This window comes from Felis catus, chromosome C2 (assembly GCF_018350175.1).
Source record: "Felis catus isolate Fca126 chromosome C2, F.catus_Fca126_mat1.0, whole genome shotgun sequence".
Taxonomy (NCBI): Eukaryota; Metazoa; Chordata; class Mammalia; order Carnivora; family Felidae; genus Felis; species Felis catus.
Genome location: NC_058376.1, coordinates 80,428,774 through 80,452,391, shown reverse-complemented (window position 1 = coordinate 80,452,391; position 23,618 = coordinate 80,428,774). Strand labels below are relative to the sequence as shown.

Genomic DNA, 23,618 nt, shown 5'->3' with positions numbered 1-23,618 from the left:
TACCAAAAGATTATTTGGTTTGCTCCTTTGGTAGCTGGAACAGTGATTGCACTTTCGGTAGCACACTGGCCCCGTTCACTTTTCTGTTGCGCCCAGGCACACCGGAACCATTGAGTGGATTTCAGGGATGCCGCAATATGAGCCTCCTTAGCTTTCTCCGTGGCCGGGCGGACAGGTGGTCCTCTCCGTCTGCAAACTGTACCTGATTGCCCCATACGCATGTGACCCTTTCCCCCTGTGTGTCCTGATGGGATAAAGATTGGGAAGTGTTATTCTCTCACCCCTCCCCTTCCTCCTGCCCTGTCTCCCTCCAGACCAGTCTCTGTTTCTTCACGTTGCTGGTGCTCATCACCTCTTTTCTGTTTCCTTGTGGTTTATAGATGATCATGACGCAGTCCTGAGATTTAATGGGGCGCCCACAGCCAATTTCCAACAAGATGTGGGCACGAAAACCACTATTCGCCTGATGAATTCTCAGGTAAAATTTCTTCTGTGCAGCTCTGGAGTAAGGGAAGGACCACAGGATGGGCTCCAACGTAGAACCCATCTGCTAGGAGCACATCCAAGATGCCAAATGAATTAAGTCCCATGACCTTCCTGAGTCCTGGATTCCTCACTGGAGAAGGAGAAGACAGTGATCCCAAGACCCAACCTGGTGATGTGTTCGTGAAAAAGCTCCCGGGGCATTAGTTTGTATTAACGGAGGTGTCCAGTGCCCGGAGAAAACAGAGTTATGCAGTCCCCGTAGCTGCTAGGTTATATCCGGAGTTTTGCATGAGGGACAACGTAGCAGAGAATATCAGACAGTGAGGGCTGCTGTGAAAAGTAAGTGAAGCAAGAATGTGGACATGTTTCGTAAGCTGTAAAATAGTCTACAAATATTGAAAGACACCATCACCACATGATTATGTGTTATATGGCGTTAGAATTCATGTATTACCTCATGAATTCCCCTAGATAATTGGCTTCCTGAAGTATTTCCAGGTAGCATATGCTGATTTCTCAAAACGAATAGAAACTGGAGACATACTCTTGCCACAGAGTTCTGTTAATAGATTTTAATTAGTGGTTTCAAAAAACCCCAAAAAACTGGAAGACATGAGTATCAAAACTAGCATGAGACGTCTGGACACCCATTCACCTCACTCATGACCGTCAGTGTTTTCTGTTCTCTGAGTAAACACACAGACTTTGGCTGTTTTACGTCAGTGTTTAGACTCTGCCCGTTGCTTGGGACTCCGTGAGCATGGAGTGCATTCTGGGGTGATCATCATGCCCTTTCTGCAGTGTTGCAAGAGGCCTGCATTTCTCCACTCCTCTGCCAGGGCTCTACTTCTGTTTTTCTCAGACAGTGATCTCTTCACTGCCTGCCCTTGAGGAACTCCCCAGCTGGGCAGAAGCTGCCTCCTACACGGCCTACTTTTCCATTTGAGGCCCACACTCCTAGGAGCCTTTTTATGAGGGAACAAGGATTGACGAACTGAACTTCTTTGCAAGTGGGTGCCATCTTGTTTTCCATTCTTACTCAAATCCCTTGATGATGATGTCACTTTCTGTCACTGTTCTATCCTCAGTAGACTCTAAGTGCTTTCAGTTCCTATTTATTATTTAACCTTATACTTTGGGTTCGAGTCTACTTTTGTTATAAACTATAAGAGGGCAGATTAAAAAAGAAATAGAATGGTCGGCAAGGGGCCTCCTGAAGCACACGGCATCAGAGCTAGACTTTGAAAGATGGGCAGGATTTGGAGAAATAGTGATAGGGAGGCATTCTAAAAAGTGGTATCGGCAGGACAGAGATGCCGATAGGAAATGAAGGAGACATTCAGACAGATCTGGCTATCGTGGGGGTGGGGTATGGATTTGTGTTGCCCTGTAGAGGGAGATGAGGCTAGAACTTCCTGGCTGCTTGGACCCTGCCAAATCTAGGAAATCGGGCAGAGGAGTTGGGACGAGATTTTCCTTCTTTCTCCTTTTCCTTCTTGTAACCCAGTCCAAGAAATCCTGGAGCTGGAGGGCACCTCAGGAAGTGCTAAGGCTTAACCTGTTCTTCTATGTAAGATGGTTCCTGAATATCCAGGAGAGATGTTTATTCTGCTTCCTTCTCTCCCTCCCATCGTCCCCTTTCACAACTGTGGGCAGTACTGAGTGGAAGGTAGGAGGCGGTATGTAGAGCCGCCTAGGGTTGAAACCCTCTCTGCTTCGTAGTGGCTAAATGATCATGTGGAAGTTACTTAAGCCTCCTCCGTCTGTTCCTCTGTGGAGAGGGGAGGATAATAGTACCTTCCTCACAGCACAAGGTCGTTATGGGGAATAAGCCAGAAGACCATGCCGAGCGCCTCGTACCCGGCACATACATCGATGGATGATGGCCACTCTTACGTTTACGTGGGCAGACACTGAGATGGGCTTGGGGGATACAGTGGGCCCTTTCACGTGCTGCCTACAGATACAGTCGTCATGCAGGGACATAGAAAGTTGCAACATAGAATTGCAGAGGACAGGATCAAAGTGCTACCAGGGCCCACACAGGGAAATTTTCCCTGATCAGGGCTATCAGGAGTTGCGAGGAGGTGACACAGCTGTGTAGGTGTAGAGGATGAGAAGGGCTGGGGCCTCTCATGAAGAGGCAACAGCCTGGGTAAGGCCATGTGTGGAAGAAGGCAGGGGAAGGCGAGAGCCCAGGAGGGAGTAATGCGCATGGGGGTGTGGTGAGCGCTGAGGCTGAAGGTAAGGGTGCTCCAAGCCAAGGCGCTGTGGTCAGGAGTATCCTCGGCGGCATGACCAGACTTGCACTTGGCAAACGTCGCCGGCATCCAGGGCTGCAGAGGCCCTGCAGCGCATGGAGAGAGGCACAGTTAGGAGGCACAGTTCGCCACAGTTAATGAAATGCCGGTAGTTGCCGCAGAGTAGAAATGAGGGGGAGGGTGGGAAGAGAACAGGTTCAAGAGCTATTTGGCATCTGTGGTCCACAGGTGTTAGTGAGGGGTGAAGGGAGAGGGGCAGCAGGTGGTACCGGGCTTGTGTGGCTGGCTGGCCGGCTGGAAGTCACAGGGGTTGTAAGTAACTTGAAGACGTTTTGGGTTGTGAGGGCTAGGGTCAGAGAGGAGGGGAGGATAGAAACCGTGGCTCTGGATAGGGTTGATCGGAGCTGCCTGGTAGATACCTGTGAAGAGATGTCAAGCAGGCAGCTGTACAGAGGGGGCTGGAGTTCAGTGGAGGGCTCTGGGCCGGACGTGGGAATTTGCGAGTCATCTTTATCTGTGAGGCGATGAAACAGCGGGGCCGGATGAGAGCATGAGGGACAGGGTGTAGGCAGAAGTTCTACGCAGGGCTTTGGGTAACAAAAATAGAAAGAGGAGGTAATCAGCACTGTCTCTGCTGAGGCCAACAGAGGTAAAGATTGAAAAGCACTCTTCTCTTGTTGGCACAAGCGAGGCCACCCAGCACCTTCAACAGCAGCTGTCGGGGAGAGTGGTGAAGCCAGAAACCACATTGGAGCATAGGGTCAAGGGTGAGTGGGAAAGGCAAGTGTGGATAGTTCTTTCAAGAAGGCTGGCTCTGAAGGGCAGAAGCGAAGTAGGACGATAGCTGTAGAGGGTCGAAGGCTCCGGGACCAGTTTCTGTTCTTCTCATTCTTTAGATTGGAGAGAATGGAGTACGTTTAAAAGACAGTGGGAAGAGGGTCACAAGAGGACACATGCTACGTGGTTACGCTTACATGAGGTTCCCAGAGGAGTCAAATTCATAGAGACAGAAAGTAGAACGGTGGTTTCTGGATCCTGGGGCGGGGAGGAGGAATTATTGTTTAATGGGGGTAGAGTTTCAGTTTGGGAAGATGAGGAAGTTGTGTAGATGGAGGGTGGCGATGGTTGTGTAACAGCATGAATTGACTTCATGTCACTGTGCTGTACGCTTAAAATGGATCATTTTAGGGGCGCCTGGGTGGCACAGTCGGTTAAGCGTCCGACTTCAGCCAGGTCACGATCTCGCGGTCTGTGAGTTCGAGCCCCGCGTCGGGCTCTGGGCTGATGGCTCAGAGCCTGGAGCCTGTTTCCGATTCTGTGTCTCCCTGTCTCTCTGCCCCTCGCCCGCTCATGCTCTGTCTCTCTCTGTCCCCAAAATAAATAAACGTTGAAAAAAAAATTAAAAAAAAAATGGATCATTTTATGTTGTATTTTACCACAATAAAAAAATGTTTTTAAGTCAGTGAGGAGAAACCAGTTAATAGAGGGAGGAAGTGAATATAGTAAAAAGAGGCGATAGTAAGTAAATCATGGGGAGGAGGGAGTTGATCCAAAGCCCAGTTGAGGATCAAGCCCCATAGGACGGAGTCAGAAGGGAAGAAGCCTAGGAAAAGTGTAGCTGGAGGTGGTTTATAGTGGAAGGACGAAAGGGCTTCTTTTTTCTCTGCAAAGGAGGATGTAAAGAAAAGGAGGCTTTTTGTAGGGAGGCTGAGGGGAAGAGGGATTTCCGTAGAGGAGGTTTAAGCAAAGAAAGCAAAGAGGAGAGCAGAGGAAGGGGCCAGCTAGAGGAACAGACCAGGATTTCCATGCTGGCCACTTTGGGGCTGGAGAGTATGACCTCGGAGAGAATAGGTATGATCTCCAGACTGGTAGGCGGCAGCGATCGAGAAGAGAGCACGGAGGAGCCCTGCAAAATCTGTTGGATCTGGGAGGCTGCCCCCTTCTTAGGCATCTCTTCCAGATGATTAGTGAAGAGGTAAACCCCATCCTGTAAATATTTTAATTTAAGGCTATGGTAGGTTTGCCTACGAAGTTCTTCCAGGCTGGGGAGAGAAAGCCTACATCACGTGCATGGCCAGAATGTGTGCTGATTGGATTTCAACTGGGACATTCTCTGATCACATACAGGGGCTTATCCTGAGACCATAGCCTGTGCCACTTGTTCAATACTTGTTTCAGGCCCAGGTTGGTATGAGCACCATTTCGGTGAGGCCATTTCAGTGGGGACACAAGGCTCAAAGAGTCTCAGTGAGTTGCTCAGGGGAGAGCAGAAAGGAAACGTTAGAGGTGGGATTTGGATCGAGGTTCATTTGCCAATTTTCTGGAAGAGTTTGTGTAGAACTAGTATTCTTTTTCTTTTTTTTTTTTCTTTTTGAATTTTGGTAGGTTTTGCCAATAAAGCCATCTGGACCTATAATTTACCATGTGGGAAGTTTTTTTTAGCTACAAATTCAATTTCTTTAATAGACTTAGGGCTAATCGTGTTACTTGTTCCTTCTTGACTGAGCTTTGGTAGTTTGTGTCTTTCAAGGCATTTGTTCATTTCTTCTGAGTTATTGAATTTATTGGCCTAAAGTTGTTCATAATACTCCCTCATTATCCTTTTAATGTCTACAGAATCCGGTGTGATGTCTGATGTGATAGGACATCCTTTGTATTGGAATTCACAGGGCGTAAAAGGACTTTGGAGATCAACTAGCCACGAATTCATGCCACAAATTCTCATTGATTACCTGCTCTGTGCCAGCCTCTGTGAAGGGAGCTGGAACTCAGCAGCCCGCAACAGCAGTAAAACAGAGACAGACGTGTTCCCGGTGCTTGTGGAGCCCACGATCTTGTGGGGTCATTTCATTTTCCAGACAGGATGACCGAGGCCCAGGAAGAAAAGGTGGTCCGCACAACCCACATAAGGTAATGGCAGACCCGTGCAGGATGAAGGCCTCGTCACAGCTGGGTCAGGCTCTTCCCTGGCTCCCTGCTGGTACCTTCCCAGTCCACGCCTATCTCTACCATCATCCTGGTTATCCATCTCATTTATTGCCTGGCTCTCCCACCATGGCGTATGGGCTCCAAGAGGAGGCGTGTTTGTCTGTTTGGTTCACTCTTAAACCCAAATGCCTGGACCAGTGCCCATTATGTAGTCGGTGTGCAATAAATATTTGTTGAGTGTAGTCCAGAGAACCTTCGGCTCCTTCAGTGGACTGCCTCCAAACTTCTCCAAATTCTTTAAAAAAATTTTTTTGAGCTTTGTATTTGCAAATACTTGAAACTTTCAGCAAAGTTGCAATAATATGACCAAAACCAAGATTGCCTGTATAGCCTTTATCCAGACCCTATTACTTTTTCATTTTACCCCATTGCTGTATCATCTGCTCTTTTCATTCTTCAGAATAGGTTTTCATTTGAGAGTAAGTTGTATATATTGTAGACATTAATTCCTGAGGATGGAAAGTTTATACCCCTCCCCCCCACTATATCAACTCATTTGTTGAAGCTCTAACCTTCAATGTGATTGTATTTGGGATGGGGTCTTTCAGAGATAAATATATTTCGATGAGGTCTTGAGTGTGGGTCCCCGTGATATATCTGCCATGTGAGGAAGGTAGCTGTCTACAAGCCAGGATGGGCAGCTCTACCAGGATCCAAATCTGCCGGCGCCTTGACCTTGGACTTCCCAGCCTCTAGAACCATGAGAAGTAAATGCCTGTCGCTTAAGCCGTCCAGTCTATGGTATTGTGTCATAGCAGCCTGAGCTAAGATTTGTTGGTACTGAGAAGTGGGGTGCAGCTATAAGAAAATCCTAACAATGTGTAGTGGCTTTAGAACTGGGCAATTGACAGAAGCTGGAGGAGATTTGGAGGGCATGCTAGAACTAAAGATGCTAAGGGCCATTCTGGTGAGGACTCGAAAAGAGGAGAGCCAGGGTGCCTGGGTGGCTCAGTTGGTTGAGCATCTGATTTTGGCTCAGGTTGTGATCTCATGGTTCCTGAGTTTGAGACTCACATCAGGCTCACTGCCGTCAGTGAAGAGCTTGCTTCGGATCCTCTGTCTCCTTCACTCTCTGCCCCTCCCCTGCTTGTGCACATGTGCTCTCTCTCTCTCTCTCTCTCTCAAAAATAAACATTAAAAGTTAAAAAAAGATGGGAGCTGGAGAGATAGCTTCTATCTTTCTAGAGAATATGGAAATAATCGTGAACAGAATGCTGGCAGGTATATGGATGATAAAGGCCATTCTGGTGAGATCTCAGGTGGAAATGAGGAACATGTTATTGAACAGTGGAGAAAAAGTGATCCTTATTATAAAGTGGCAGAGATTTTGACTGAGTACTAATGTTTTGTGGAAGGTAGAACTTTTGAGCAAAGAAATTGGATATTTATCTAAGGTAATTTCTAAGCAAAATGTTGAAGGAGTAGCTTGGTTTCTCCTGACTGCTTTCAGTGAGATAGGAGTAGAGAAAAATGAATTTAAAAAGGAATTGTTTAGCAAAAAGGAAACAGAGCTTAAAGATTTGGAAAATTCTTGGCTTATCTATACGGCAAAAAAATGAGAAAGCTTGTTCTGAAGAGGAAACTAAGGGGTGACCCAAGACCATATGATAAAGAGGTCAGCAAGGGTGTGAACCACAGACCTAATCAGCCACCTCAGCAGAAACACCGCCAGCTTGAGCTGAAGGAAACGGATACAGGACGAAGTGGAGGAAGGCTCCTGGGCTTCTTAGATACTACAGGACCAGACCACAGAGCTCTTTGGCTGCAAACTGTCATTGTGCCTCGCAGCAGGAAAAGCATGATCCCAAACGTGATTCAGAAATCATCAGGGCTGCGTCCTTGGTTTCAAAGGTGGGAGGGGGGCATTGCTGTGGTTTTATTAGGCCAGATGGCAGCTACTCAGAGCCTTGGGGGTATGACTGCTGACTGGCCCCAGTGGGTCCATGAGGCATGACATTGAACCAAAGTGGATTTTTTAAAATGCTTATTTAATTATTTTTGAGAGAGAGAGCAGGGAGGGGCAGAGAGAGAGGGGGAGACAGAATACCAAGCAGGCTCTGCACTGTGAGCACAGAGCCCAATGCAGGACTCAAACCCATGAACTGTGAGATCATGACCTGAGCTGAAACCAAGATTCGGACACTTAACCCACTGAACCACCCAGGCCCAGCCCCAAAGAAGATTCTTCTCAAACCTCTGCATCTAGTGGGATTTACTTTGCTAGGTTTTGGCCTTCCTTGGGACCTGTTACCTCTTTCTTCCTTCCTTCGGATTTCCCCCTTTGGGAATGGGAATGTCCATCCTATGCCGTCCCACCATTGTATTTTGGAAGGACATGACTTTTCTGGTTTCATGGGTTCACAGCTGGAAGAGTTTTGCTTCAGGATGAACTACCTCACCCTTATGTGATTTAGATATTTACATGAGACGTAGGACTTTAGACTTTAGAGTTGATGTTGGCGTGAGTTGAGGCATCCGGGATGTTGGGTGGAATTAATGTATTTTGCATGTTGGAAGGATGTGATTTTGGAGGATCCAGGGACAGAATGTTATGAACTGAATGTGTCTCTCCTGAATTCATATGTCAAAGCCCTGACTTCCAGTGCAATGGTGTTTGGCAGTGGGGCTTTTGGGAGATGACTGATGTAGATGAAGTCTTGAGGGTAGGGGCTCTATGATGGGATTAGTGTCCTGATAAGAACAAAGAGAGGGAAGGAGAGAGAGAGAGAGAGACCAGAGCTCACTTTCATTCCACCAGGTGAGGACACGGAGAAAAGCAGCCATTTGCCAGCCACAATGTGGGTTCTCACTGCGAAACCAAATGTGCTGGTACCTCAATCTTGGGCTACCCAGCCTCCAGAACTGTGAGAAATAAATGTCTGCTGTTCAAGGCATCCAGTTTCTGGTATTTTGCTATAGTAGCCTGAGCAGACTAAGTTAATACACACTTCAGTCTGTATTTCCTAAGAATGAGAATATTGTCTTACTCAACCAAAGTACAGTTATGAACTTCATACATTTACACTGATAACATACTTTAATCTGTCTGCATTCCAGACAGATCTGTTTCCTAATTGACCTAATAATTTAGTCTTTTATGGAATTTTTTTTTTTCTTTTAGTACAAGAGCCAATCCAGGATCGGGATACACATACACATAACATTTATTCTTTTTCCTTTATGGTCTGTGGATGAACACTTGAATATTGTGCCACTGTCCCGCTCCTCATCAAAATTTCCTCCTATATTTCGCATTCATGGCTCACTTTTGCCTGAACCAGTCTTTACTGTGATGGTTGCAAAATGGTACTTTCTAACTATAGCTCTCCCTGCCCCGCATCACTGGGTTGGCACTCAGAATTCTGCTGTAAGTGTAACCCTCACTTCTCCTCCTCCCATTTATTTCCTCCCTCCCGCCTCTCCTTTCTTTCTCCATGTTTTATTGGTAAGAACTCATGGATTCCTTATTTTTTTTTTTCAATGGTTTGTAATTCATCAGTGTTCCGAATTACTTTGGCATTCACATGGTTTCAGATTTGGCCAGTGGGAGTTCCTTCAAGCTAGCTCTTGTTTCCCCATGACATACATGCTCTTATCATTTTTCTTATCACTCTGTATCTCCTGGCATAACAAGATATTCCAGTTCATTCTAGACTTATCTGTTGCATTTTAAATGTTTGATCATTATTCGTTTTATCCTGAATATATGCATACACGGTGTTCTGGATTAGAGACAGCTTTCTTATTTAAATACTTCATAGTATATAATGAATGCATTGATCCATCTTTGCCCAAGCTCCTACTTCTGGGGCAGTGCAGCGAGAGCCAGATCAATTTTCTTGCGTGACTAGCCAGATACCCCATCGGCAAAGGACAAAAAATAAATGATCCCCTCATACCCCACTTATAAAAGGCAGTAAGTGGTTGCCATCTACCCTTCCAGAAAGGGGCTTTTTTTTTTTCTTAGAGACAGAGTGAGCAGGGAAGAGGGACAGAGGGAGAGAGAGAGACTCTTACGCAGGTTCCACACCCAATGCGGAGCCCGACTTGAAGCTCAATCTCATGACCCTGAGATCATGACCTGAGCTGAAATCAAGATTTGGCCACTTAACTGACTGAGCCACCCAGGCGCCCCATACTTATGGTTCTTTTGATGACTTTCTGGGATGCCTGGTAGAATTCAGGCCCCTCTGACTTGGTGGCTTTCCATTTGAGGTGCCCTGGGCATCTCCTGTCCAGGTCCAGTTTACCATGGTCAAGACTTCATTTCTCATATCTACTCAAGACGCTGACCACCCTTTGTTTGTCTCCCTATAGCACTAACCCCCTTTGTGACTCTGGCAAATTCGCAAATCAGCTAGAACACACTCTTTCTTCGGTTATCCCTTATTATTTCGAATGAAGGTTGTCTAGTGCAGTGGGAAAAGATCAGACAGGCCTTGATTTGCATCCAGGCTCCATCCATTCCTGGCTGTGTGGTCTTGGGCTAGTTATGGAACCTTAGAGCTTCCTTTTCATACTCTGGGGCTGGGAAATACCGTGAGGGATAAATGAGAAGACATTGACTTTAATTGCTGTGTGAGTTTAACAAAACGACTAAGTCTAGACTCTATAGTTAAGATATCAGTATCTACACACACACACACACACACACACACACACACACACACACACACACAGAGTATATTAGTTTTCTAGGCCTGCATAACGAAGTACCAGGTAACAAGCCACCAGGTAGGGTGGCTTAAACTACGGAGATTTGTTTTTTCACAATTCTGGAGGCCAGAGCTACAAGATCAAGGTGCCATCAAGGTTGGTTTCTGATGAAGGCTCTCTTCCTGGTCTGTGAATGGCCACCATCTCTCTATGTCTTCATGTGGTCTTTCCCCTATGCGCATGTGGAGAGAAAGAGATCTTTGGCATCTTTTTCTTTTCTTGTAAGAATATCAATCTTCTCAGATTAGGGATCTATCCTTGTGACCTCATTTAACCTTAATTACTGCCCTGAAGGCCCTATCTCCAATATAGTCCAGTTGGGGGTCAGGGTTTCAACATACAAAGTTCAGTCCATAACTGAGGGAAGAAAGATTTGGGAAGAATAAAAACCATTCAGGTAAGATCTGCAGAATGCAATGATTGGGGTTATTTTTTTATTCTTCCATATATAGATATATGTGTATATTCTTGTCTTTTCTAACTTTCCGCAGTGACCATTTCTTACTCTGTGACCGGAGAGAGTATTTTAAATAGGTTTCCATCTCCCTGGTGTAACCTTTTCCTGGCAGGTGTTCCTTGGGGCTCCGTTGCTATGGCAGTGACTTATTTTCCTCATCATGAGGCTCCTGGGATCCCTTGAACTCAGGTCAGACTCTGCACAAGGTTAAGTACAGGAGCATTTGGAAAGACTTTGATTCTCTCCCATGTGCCCTCTGCTGCAGCTGAAAACAAGACAGACTGAGATGCTGTCCAGGCACGACTGGTCATGCAGGGCCTTACAGGGTGATAATGTCCTATAAATAAGCTACCTTAGCCCGGAGAGGGGCAGCTGCCCTCCTAAGACCACAGACTGGGTTAGACATGAAGCATTGCCCCACTTGCCCAAGCAGTTTTGAGGCTCTTTTGTCTTTGAGGACATCTTTAAATCTCACAGCAGAATTAATGTGGTAAGTACAGAGCCTGGTCCATGTAAGGTTGAGGAGTGCTTTGCTAGTTTCTTCCCTCTCCCCGCACGGGTCCTGGCTGTGTTCACTTTCTGTTCCTCCTCTGGATAAACTAGCACTTATTGTCCTGCTTTGTCATTTGCCTCATCAAGTGGCTTGGGTGAATGGCCATTTCCCCACCATGTGTGGTGAGAACTGAGGGTGGCCCGGCCCCTGTTGGTGTGCTCACTTATTTAAGGGCCTCGTGGTTTATGAATATAGCCTTGTGGGGGGGAAAAACAGACACTCGGGGAGGAGCCAGCCTCTAGACTCTGGTTCTGGCTCTGCCTCAAGCTCACTTGGTAGCCTTGGACAAGTCTCTTTTCTCTACGGAACTCAGTTTACCCCTCTGAAAATGACAGATTTGGATCTCGTCCCTCAAGGATCTTCCCGCTGTGACTTGCTACAACTCACACAAGAAGCAACATTCCCATTGACATATCTATGTCCCTCATCAAATGCTTTCTTTGACATCTCCTCCCAAGACCCATGGGTGACCCACCCCTGCCCTCTTTGTGGGAAGCAGTGTAGTATGTAGGTCAGAAGTGTGGGCTCTGGAGCCAGACAAAAGGGCTCTAGTTCAGACCCCTTGCTTTCTAGCAAGATGGCTTACTAGCAAGGTGAGTTTCTTAGCATCTCTGTGTCTATTTCCTTATTTATAAGATGAGCATATTAATAATTACCTCCTGGGGTTCTTGCAAAGATGAACTGAGATACTGTATGAAAAGTACCTGGCTTGTAGTAAATATCATTAAAGGGCATCCGCTGCTATATCATTGTTGTTCTCCTTTATCGTAAAGAAGAAGACTTTTGAGCAGCTCGCTTGGGATTTCTGAGGACAGTGAAGCCACAGATGGTGGCAAAGTCTTAGGGTGCCAGAACTTGGCTCCACCTGCACCCTGCTTCGTATACTAAGAAGATTACTGGAGAGGGGCTGGAGACATCTTAAAAATTCCAGTTCTCTCTAATCCTCCTGAGTACCCATACATCACCTGGTGTCAGTACTCTGCATAGAAAGAAGCATGGCTCAGGAAAAGACTTATGCTCTCAATATACCTGCTGCTTTGAGGTGGAGAAGGATGGGAATAGGGAGTGAAGCAGTAGAACTCTGAAGGCAAGTATAAAACAGCGGGAGGTTGGCCGCTGCTCTCTGGGCCTTCCTGCCACCAGCTTGTTGGGACACCTGCTCTGCCTTTGGACCACAGCACTGAATATCTGTGCCGGGACTTAACAATGTTCCTCACAGACCGAGGACCGCCCTTAAAGTCAGAAGATGTGGGTTCGGTTCCTAGTTCCTGTGGTCCTCAGCTGTGGAACTCAAGGCCAGTTGTCTCATCCTTGAACTTCACATCCCTGCCTCGCCCCCAGTGGCACATGCCCATTGCTTTTCTTTCCATGTTACCATCTTAGGAAATGACCCGAGGTCTGGGAGTCACCCTTAGCCCCCTTTCCTTCACTTTCAACACCCAACGAGTCTGCAGGTCTACAGCTGACAGTTGTAACTCTTTGTCATCATTCCTTCTCCATCATTTCTTAGGCCTCAGCAGCAGCTGCTGCCTGGTCTCCTTTCTCTGAAACTCTAGAGACTCCAGAACACTAGTCTGTTGAGATCCTTCTCACTTAAAAGACTTCACGGGTCCCATAATCTACTGAAGAAACCCTAAGCTCCCTGGCATGACCCCTGCTTACGTTTTTCTAGTACCTTCCAGCTCTCCCTTTGTATCCTAGCTGCACTGGACAACCTGCAATTCCCAGACAAGCTCCTCATTGTACCAAGTAGAACTAAGTTTGTCTATAAGTGCCAGGGACACTCTTCCCACCCCTCAACACTAGGTTAACAAGATAAAAATGTATTTCTGTCTCATGTAAAAGAACTCCAAGGGTAGACATTTCAGGGCTGCTATGGTGTTCCAGTGTGTCAGGAACCCAGGCCCCTGCTACCTTGTGTATTTGCCCTTCAGTCCTGTGGCTTCAACTCCACAGTCCAAGATGACTGCTGAAGCTCCAGCCATCACATCTACTTTGAGCCAGCAGGAAAGAGGAATGAACAAGGAAAGGCATGACTTTGCCTCTAAGGACACTTCCTGCAAGTCACACTTGCTCCCACACCCTCGGCCAGAATTTTATCACGTGGCCATGCTTAGCTGTAAGAGAAGCTGGGACGTGTTTATTTCAGGTAGTCTTTATTTTAGATAGCCATGTATTGAGGCAAGCAGAAATGTTTGTTTCCAAGGAAGAAAGAAGGGATGAATATTGGGTGAGGCCCAGCAGTCTCTTTCACATAATCTCACATTTGGGGATTTGCACACATTGCTTTTTCTGTCTGGGACACCTTCCCTCTCCCTACACCCCCCTTCCCTGGCTTGGCCTGCTATTATTTGTCCCTTAATACTCACTCACCTCATGGCCATACTCACCCTGGCCCCCTGTGACTGTCTGGGGACTCCTTGACACCCAGTGCAACTCCATAATCCCCCACCACTAATATTTCTTGTCTCAAAGATATGCTGAGGAAGTGGGGTTATATTCTTCAGGCTTCCAGGGCCTTCCTACCTTTGGGGGAGGTTTGGGGGCGACGAGATGGCTGAATGACCTCCGAGGCCAATGACAAGTTGGTGTTCCCTGGGTTGCACACAGACCACCCACCTTCCCATAGTCGCTCTTGAGACACTGCAGTGACACTGATTAGGTCGCCCCCTCGTGATGGTGAGTGGTCGAGGTGGGGAGGGATTATTGTGATTCTGGCTTTTATTGTCAAACAATTCTTGATTTGATTTCCGCCATTTGTTGTCTCAGTTTCCACCTGGGCAACATGTGCCTTTTAGGGTGAGTGTTGACAGCTGATCTCATATGTCATTGAAATTTAAGTGCTGCACCGAAACTTAGAAGCCTCATGGGCCCTGGGGCCTCAGGTGGTACTTGTGACCTGTCCGTTACTACCACAAGCAGAATGTTTACATGTCGACATCCAGGTGACAGTTTGCTGCTTCTTCTTGCAGTTGGTCACCACTGAAGGGCGCTTCCTCAAAGACAGTTTGTACAACGAGGGAATCCTAATTGTGTGGGACCCATCTGTTTACCATTCAGATATCCCAAAGGTAAGTGGGTATCCATGGGAGGTAGGGATGAGTCTTCTGTTTGCCTGTAGATGTCCCTGAGTTCCTGGGTTTGAGAGTCATGGCTGACCTGGGCCATCCCTGAGGACTGGCTCTTTCAGTTTGAGGACAACACACTTCATCCGGAATAGCAGCGCGGAAGTATTCCCGTCCTATACCAGTGCCCTCCGCGCCCTGCCCCATGGTGCCGTGTTTTCGTCTCTTAATTATGGTATGGATCAGGAGTAACAGGGCCCGAATTTCTCACTGGAGTGGGGTTGTGTTCATCTAATTCAGTTATTTCTTTTTTTTTTTTTTGTAATTTTTTTAATGTTTTTTATTTATTTTTGAGACAGAGACAGAGCATGAGCAGGGGAGGGGCAGAGAGAGAGGGAGACACAGAATCCGAAGCAGGCAGGCTCTGAGCTGTCAGCACAGAGCCCGACGTGGGGCTCGAACTCACAGACTGTGAGATCATGACCTGAGCCGAAGTCGGATGCCCAACCGACTGAGCCACCCAGGCGCCCCTAATTCAGTTATTTCTGATGCAGATCAGTAGGAATAGACAGTGGTTACTCTTACTCCTATGACAGAATCACCATGCTTGACCTACTTCCGGTCTCCAGAATTCTTCCATTTCACTCTCGTAACAACACAGGGAAGTAGGTAGAAGCGTGGTTATTTCCCTTTTGCAGGTGAGGAGACTGGACTGTGGAGAGGGGAAGTCGCCTGTCCCAGGGCTTGGTTTACTAAGCAGGGGGCACTCTTTCAGAAAGGCGACAGAAGTCTCGAGCCTGCTGGCTCCTCAGCCTCTCCAGATTGGCGCTCTCGCTGTTTGTCCTGCACATCGGTTGGCCTCTCCCTGATGTGGCTTCAGTGCCACAGGAGAATGGCTTTAGGGCAGAAGGACGGGGTGCTTGGGGACCCTCTGGGGACACTTGATTCTGGAGTCAGACCCGGCAGGAGCCGACAGGCTCTGGTGACCCCTGGTACCCTCACCACCTCAGCCCCCGCAGTGTGGCACTGATCTCCCTGAAAACAGAAGTTGGCCAGGGTCAGGACAGGGACTTTGAACCCCCAGATGTGGCAAGCTGTGCCCCAGTTTTCGCCCCCTTAGAGGTGGGGTTAGACGGTGCCAAGGACCCCTTTGAGCTCTGGCAGCTTTCCCAGAGATTATGATCCTGAAGTCTGAGGCTGTTCCAGGGTCACCAGGCTCAGAATCCCCTGTGAGCATAGGCTATGTGCTGGGTCCCCTGTGCTATCAAGTGAGTGCTGTGATGTGGAGGAGTCTGGAATCTGCTCCGAGCTGAGGCACATCCCTCTCCTTGAGAAGACCATTTCCTTCTCTTTCAGTGGTACCAGAGCCCTGACTACAGCTTCTTTGAGAACTATAAGAGTTATCGCAAGCTTCATCCCGATCAGCCCTTTTACATCCTCAGGCCCCAGATGCCTTGGGAGCTGTGGGACATCATTCAAGAAGTCTCCCCGGAGGAGATTCAGCCCAACCCCCCATCCTCTGGGATGCTTGGTGAGTCCGCATCTGGGGAAGGACCTCTCGTGTTTGTTTCTAGAAGCGGTTAGCGCTCTTCTGGGATCTCATTCGTTCATTCGTTCGTTCGTTTCTTTGCTCACCAAACAACTGCTAGGTTTTTGTTGTAGTTGTATACTGTGCCAAGTTCCAGATCCAGTTCTCTAGCTAAGATCCAGAGATCGGAAGATAGAATCCTTCTCCATTAGGGTCTTTGGTGGTGGAGTTCAGTCAGGCGTCCAAGGCCAGGAGGGAGCAGCTGCCCGGGTGTGCCAGGAGGGAGCTTTGTGGAGGGGTGGCGTCAGCCCAGCCCTGGGCAAGGGGCAGATTTGGTGCTGGGGGCTGGGCAGGAAAGCAGAAGAGCAGGGCTGGGATTTGGAAGATGAGGCGAGGAAGACACTTGCCTCAGGTGTACGGTTTAAGGGAGCACCAAAACATTTCAGTAACAAATAACATCAATACAGACTCTCTTCATCTACAGACCACAACGAATGCAAGATTTGATGCTGAGTGAAATATCAAACATTTTAAATAAAAACAGGATCACTAATAATGTTCTGCTGAGCCATATTGGCATCCGAGGAAAAATCGAGACTCAGTAATACTTTATTCTGGATTTCAAAAATTGGTTTAAGCCAGTGAGTGCCCCAGTTATGTTCCTGAAAGAGGAATGAGCTGTGACGCTTTATTGGGTTTAGGCGTCATGAATGGAGCTGAGGGAGCTGGTGAGGGTGGGCTGAGGTCTGAGTCCAGACGGTCCTGAATGCTGGCTTCATACTTTCTTCTCGGATGCATGGAAGGGAAGCTCTCCTCTGAGCCCCCGCAGGGGACCCCTTTCCCTGGGGATGGATGGACAGAAAGATGGATGGATGGTTGGATGGCTGGCCCCTGCCACCCCCCATTGCATGATTTGCCTGCTCTCCTTCTGGAATGCAAACCACCGCAGGGTGGGGACTGAGTTTGATGCATTCTTCTGGGTCTGGCACAGGACAGCCCTGTGGTAACTGTACCCTAAGTTAACGAACAAGTCAGCGTTGAATGTCAGAGGCACTCCTTATAGAAAGGGATGGGGGCCATTTCAGTATCACGCCTTCTTCATACTTTTTTCTTCAACGTTTAGATGTGTGTGTGCATTTGGGGCTCTTCCAGGAGCCCTTTGGAACAGGAATGGTTGGAAAAGCACTTTGCGGTCGCCACTGCCCTGCCTTTGCCCACGCGGTCCCCTGTACCACCAATCCCCCTTCGTGCCCATCCCTAGTGGCCCCTGCCGGGCCCCACACCTGTGCTTCCAGGAAGTGTGTGGAAGACCTCTCCCATAGGAAGTGCTTCCTCCCGTAATTTCTGGAAGCACTTCCGTTGTGCCTTCATCAGTTCGTTGCAGAGCTGTCTTTTTCCCCCGCATTAGACCAGAGGCAGCCAGAGAGGGCTTTGCCCACAGCTGATTCCTCTGGAACAAAGTTGCTGCTAAGCAGTTTACAGTTTTGCTATCAGTGAGAACTGCTTCATCGCAAACGCTCCCCATATTTATGGCTGACAGAGGGGTCTGAGAGCCACCATCTTATTGTATCCTAGCAACAGCCTGTGTGGTAGGAGGAGTGGGCGGATCACCCCTTGGGGCAGATGGCGAGGGACGTGTCCTGCAGGCGATGCCTGAGCCAGGTGGGGACAGGAGGGTGGTAGCAGGAGTCTCCAGCCTCTTGTTGGCACAGTGTTCTGGAAGCACCGGCCCGGCCACACCGCTTCGGCTGCAGCTCCTGCCCAAAGGAGCCCAGCGATACAGACCGTGTGTGCTCCTGTTCCCACTGCCCTCCTCCCGGCTCGGGGGAAGGTCCGTCTCCCTAAGCACTGTAAGAAGCAACTTCTCCCAATCAGCACCATCCACCAGGCTCCTGTGGGATGTAAAAGTGCTAGAAAGTACTATCTACGTGTGATGGTCCCGTCACCTCAGTCGTCTTGTCCTCTCTCTGCATATAGCTCATTCGCCCCGATAAGTTCGGTGACCGGTGGAGCGCTTCAGTCCTCTAGTGCTTAGGGGGGGACCTGTCACGTACCAGCCCCTGACCTAGGTGCCAGGGATACAAAGGCACACAGGACACAACATCCCGAGGAACAGCTTGCGGGATTGGCCGACTGGCAGAGCTCAGGTTGGGAATCACAGCAATAAACAGAAACCCCGGATAGACATCTCCCCAGATTTGGGTCCCTGAGCTGCCGGGCTCATGGGGCACGAGCTCAGGATGCTGGGGTGGGTCGCTGGGCAGGACTTACCTCCGCTCCCCTTTTCAGGCATCATCATCATGATGACACTGTGTGACAAGGTGGATATTTATGAGTTCCTCCCGTCCAAGCGCAAGACTGATGTGTGTTACTACTACCAGAAGTTCTTTGACAGCGCCTGCACGATGGGCGCCTACCACCCCCTACTCTTTGAGAAGAATCTGGTGAAACACCTCAACCAGGGCACAGACGAGGACATTTACCTGCTTGGGAAAGCTACGCTGCCTGGCTTCCGGAGAATTCGCTGCTGAGCGTGGGCTTCCTGGTCAGGTCCCCTCACCCTTCTCCACCGAGCGTGGGCAGATCACATTCCCGAACAATCACAGCCTGCACCGTGGGCCTTCTGTCAGCAAGAGCCTCGGGCTGCAGGAGTCCCAAGAGCAAGCATCCAGGTCCAGCCTGCCCCGTAGCTGCAGAGGTGTGTGTGTGACCCCCAGAGCCTCCTGCCACACACATGTGCACACACACCTAGCATTCTTTCCACACACAGGCAAATGCGGGATCCACCTTTCTCCCCAGGGCTGCCAAAGCTGGGCTGTTTTCCCCATGGGAGTGGCGTTATTCTCACAAACCAGCACTCTCTGTTGCTTGAAATCTGCTCCTAGATACTGATTTCGTGTTTTAAAGAAATTCTCCTAAATGATGATTTGCTCCGGGGACCAGTAGGTGGTAGGGAGCGTAGGACACATCCTCGATTCCTCTAGAACAAAGCTGCTGCCAAGCTCCATGCCCTCGGGAGAGGTGGCATTCCTGTCGCTCTAGCTGGTTTGGTGGGTCCTTAACCTGGGTGCTTGTGGGCAAAGGGTCTTGCTGAATGCACATCCTCTCCACAGGGTGATGAGAGGCACAGAAGGGCACAGGCTCCATCCTCCAGCTGCTTGCGAGCTCAGGAGGGGCCGCATACTTGCTCTGTCTGCCTGTCGGAGAGGGCTTCTCTGAGCTGGGCTGTGGAGGAGATTTTAGAGGAAGAGGAGAAACAGCCGAAGCAGACGCTTGACTCATTTGAGTTGCGTTTTCCTTTCTGCCTTTATTGCCCACATTTATTCTCTAAGGTCTGCCTGAACTTAGGGGCTCAGATGATTTTTTGAGGAACCCCCCCCCCAACCCGTCTGAGGCAGGGAGTGCAGCCCCCTGGCAGACACCAGGCAAGCCAGATGCCAAAAACCTGATTTGTCCATGCTCAGGCTGGCCTGACCCTACCCTGCAGTGGGATTTGCACACTGCGCCCACTGCCTCCTTAACGCCCACCCCGCCCCACCCCTGACTGCCATCTTGTTTTCCCCTTTAAAGCAGTGGGTTTTTTTTTTCTCTCTCGCTCAAATTATTTTTCAACATTTTCTGCTTTACAACAGTATCCCGATCTGATGATTTCTTTGACCTTCCCGGGCCTTTTGCGGGATGTCTCTCAGGGAGTGGGGATGTGGTTCCCTAGCATTTAAAGTTGCTCTCGGAAGTCAGAACCTTAGAGATCATAACCGATTCTCACAAGGTTTATCAGACGGCCATGCCCTCTGGCCCTCCAGCAACGGTGCAGCGTCAGAGTCTCCAGACAGAGGCCCTCGCACCCTGGTCTGCCAACAGGCTTCCTGGGTAGTTGTGCTATCCCATTCCCTGGTGGAGAAGCATACTGGGCTAGGCCAGCCCTGCCGTGTGGAGAAGGCAGAGCGCTCGCTCAGGGTCACAAAGTAACGCTGTAGAGCCAGGGTTCCTAGACCCGGGCGTTTGGACTCCTGGCCTCATGTGCTCAAGGGCCCCTCAAGCTTGAGCTCTAGATCAGCTGTCTGGGAGCTGGAGCTGGCTCACTTGCTGCCAAACCTTTGGTTGATAGAAGAGTAGAAGGACCCCAGAGGAAGAAGCCCCGGGTTTTCAAATTGATGCTCCCCCTGCCCCGTTTACCAGCCATGCCACCATTGGTGAATTCTCTCTGAGACTCTGTTTCCACGTCTTTAAAATGGGGGGGTGATGAGCCTACCTCACAGGGCTGTTCTAAGGGTTACATGAAACACCTATCCTGGTTCTGTCCTAGGAGGTTCCCCGCACATGTGGCTTCCTCCCTCCCTCCCTTCCTTCCTTTTCTAAGGACCTGCTGTGTGCTCACACCTGGGCAAGACCTTGCTTTGAGGGAGGCCGGAGAAGGGATCCTATCATCAGGGAATTAACTCTCCTATTGGGACACCTGCCTGGAATGCCCAGGAAACCATCTGAGGCAGTGGAACATGCAGAGGGTGTCCCCCCGCCGTACCCCCCCCCCCCACCTCCTTCTCCTCCTCCCCCTCCTCTTCCTCCCTGCTTGCAGTTCTGACCTCTCTGCTTGGGGATAGGCAGCGCACTTGGGCCGCTTCTTGCTGTGTGGGGAGTCTTTCCCCTCTCCGGGCCCGGGCCCATAAAACATTGCTTTATGTTCTGATTTGACGTGCTTGCTGCAATCTCTGAATCACAGTGAGAGGCAGGTGGCATTCCATCAGCAGGAGGTAGGTGTTGGTGTGGACAATGAGACTACACTGGGTAGATGCTAGCTTTAATTGTTATTATTCATCTAAGGGATCAAATTAATTTAATTCTGTGTTGTCTATGGAAACTAGTAAACTGCAGATAAGCTAGGGGTATTATTGTTGGTCTGGTGAGATGTTTAATGTTTGCGACAGATAATTTAGAAATGGTGACTGCACGCTGCGTTTGGAAAGTCCCCGTCTTGAGGGGGTCGCGTCTTCGTCAGTAGCCATCGCTCCATCCTATATCATGAGGTCCCCTGGCTCTTCAGTCGCAGAAACTGTTCACGTTGGTCTGGAGACCTCGATCTCAGAAGTGTCTGCACCGTGCCTGATCCGATCATGAATTATCCAAAGATGATGTAAAATTTTAAAATAAACGTGTTTTTCAAAAAGTTTATCCCTCTCTCCTTACTTGCTAAGGGAACGAACTACTGGTGGTCAACTTTTATCTCCAAGGAGGACACAGCTGGAGTCTCAGAGCCCTGAATCTCTCCACTCCCCCGGGAAGAAGGATGCTCACCTACGTAGCAAACAGCATCTTTGAGATATTGACCGATTGTTGTTGTTGTTGTTGTTGTTTTCCTTTTGCTCTTGCTTGGGTTCACGTGACTAAGTTGTTTGTCCAGCACCTCAGGGAAAGGATGCTGTAGGACAGGAAGCAGGATGGAAGGAAGGTCTTTACCTTGGTTTCCAAAATCTTAAAACCCTTAAGGGACTGAGGTCCCAAGAGGATAGCCAAAATGTTTGGACAAAAAATCTCAGAAGCAGGAATAAGGAGAGAGGAGAATTCCTTTTCTCTGTGAACTGTGCCCCTCCTGTTAGGGATTGGATATGTCCCCCTAAACCACATGACACTATACTGTAGTCTATTAAGGGTGCAGCAGCACTGTGTCTGCAAAAACTGTTTGATCAAAAAATATTTTATTGTGGGACACCTGGGTGGCTCAGTCAGTTGAGCGTACCACTTTGGCTCAGCTCATGATCTCTAGGTTCCTGAGTTCGAGCCCCATATTAGACTCCCTGCTGTCAGCGCAGAGCCCCCACTGGACCCTCTGTCTCCCTTCCTCTGCCACCACCCCCCACCATCACCATTTGCACTCTCTCAAAAATAAACATTAAAAAATATATGTTATTGCTAAAAAATGCGAGGCATCCTCTGACCTTTCAGGGAGTCCTAAGTGGAGGGTCTTGCCTGGGTGTTGCTGGCTTCTGCCCGCTCGGGGTGCTGGTGGCTAAAGGCTGGGGTGGCTGTGCCCGTTTCTGAAAATACGACAGCTGTGAAGTTTGCCACACCTATTGACTCTTCCTTTCACAGACGATTCCTCTGTAGCATGCGATCCTGTTTGACACCTTTTACCCACAGTAGAACTTCTTTCAGATTTGGGGTCAGTCCTCTCAAACCTTGCCGCTGCTTTATCACCGAAGCGTATGAGGTTGTCAATCCTTTGTTGTCATTTCGACGGTCTTCCCAGCGTCTTCACCGGGAGTAGAGTCCATCTCAAGAAACCGCTTTCTTTGCTCGTGCATGAGAAGCAACTCTTCATCCATTCAAGTGTCATCATGAGATTGCAGCAGTTCAAATGTAATAATAGTGAACAAGTTTGAAATATTGCGAGAATTGCCAAAATGTGACACAGAAACAGGAAGTGAGCAGATGCTGTTGGAAAAATAGCACCGACAGACTTGCTTGACGCGGGGTTGCCACAGACCTTCAAAAAAAAAATTGTTTTTTAATGCGGTGTCCACGCAGTGCAGTAAAGCAAAGAACAACAAAACAAGCGATGCCCGTATGTACTTCGGACCCCAGCACCCAACGCCTTCGTGTTGTACGTTCCCTGGAACTCCGATGTAATGCCCTATCAACAAAGATTGGGTTTCTGTCTGGATCCCAGTAGAAAGGGAGCTCAAAATAGAAGTGACAGTCAGTTTGGGAACGGAGATTTGTGCTTGCCGCATTTTACAGTGGCCCTCATTCTCTGTAAGGTCCTCTTAGCTGGTGAGCTGGGAGGGCGGGGACCCGCTATCTGGGCCTGGAAGGGAACTTCTGCAATACCTCAGGCTGCCTCCCCCACCCCCGACACCTATTCCTAGCTCCCAGGCCTCCTGTGGGGCCTTGGTTTCCTCTTCTCCTGTGACCCTCGGGGCAGCCTTCCTGGCTGTGATGTGATGTGACAGGGAGTGCACTAATGCTCCAGGGTCACTTTCCACTTTTTCAACCCATAAAATTCATCCCTGTGAGCTGGGATCATGGCATCAGCTGCAAGAGAGAGGAAAAGACCTTCCTGGCGCCTACAAAATCCCACCACCTCATGCATTTATGCCACCATCCAGTCCCTTCTCAGGATTGACAAGGAAACAAGCCGATAATGGGAAGAGGAATTCTGTTCAGCCCAGTGAGTCCCCAGGAAACACGTACTGTGAGTGGCACTGGGAGACAGTGATGAATAGTCACAGCGCCTGTCCTCCAAGAATTTGGGGCCTGGGAGAATGGGCCCGCCCCGCCTGTGAGCAGTGTCATGGTCACGTGAGAGACGAGTGGTGCCATTTCCTGGAGAACTAAACCTAGGTAGTACACTTATGTTGTTCGGCACGCATTTGTAACGGCATAGAAGGAAAACACCATGCAAATGCCAAAATGGGGAAGTAGGATCATACAAGGAAAAGTACAATAATGAAGTTATAGAAAATAAGATTGATTTTGACAGGAATTGGGGTAGTCTTTATTTCTAAAAAAATGTTAAAGTTTATTTTGAGAGAGGTGGGGGGATGGACAGAGAGAGAGAGAGAGAGAG

At 48.8% G+C, this 23,618-nt stretch overlaps 1 protein-coding gene and 1 long non-coding RNA gene across 7 annotated transcripts in view; both read left to right on the top strand.

Annotated features, from left to right (window-relative positions):
- ST6GAL1 (ST6 beta-galactoside alpha-2,6-sialyltransferase 1) overlaps positions 1–21,221 on the top strand; it is a 123,148-nt gene extending 101,927 nt beyond the window's left edge. For 5 of the 6 annotated variants that reach the window (XM_045037157.1, XM_023260314.2, XM_023260315.2 and 2 more), the window contains 4 exons: positions 381–478; positions 14,434–14,532; positions 15,883–16,057; positions 18,344–21,221. In XM_045037157.1, the coding sequence (XP_044893092.1) occupies positions 381–478; positions 14,434–14,532; positions 15,883–16,057; positions 18,344–18,585 (614 nt within the window). In that variant the 3' untranslated portion in view covers positions 18,586–21,221. Of the gene's footprint in view, positions 1–380; positions 479–14,433; positions 14,533–15,882; positions 16,058–16,538; positions 16,608–18,343 lie in introns of those variants that run through there. The other variant, XM_023260316.2, reaches the window with a different exon arrangement.
- Positions 485–12,205, top strand: LOC123379991. Its single transcript, XR_006585177.1, has 2 exons — positions 485–1,496; positions 5,364–12,205. It is a non-coding gene; the product is annotated as an uncharacterized LOC123379991 (long non-coding RNA).
- Positions 21,222–23,618: the final 2,397 nt, after the last annotated feature.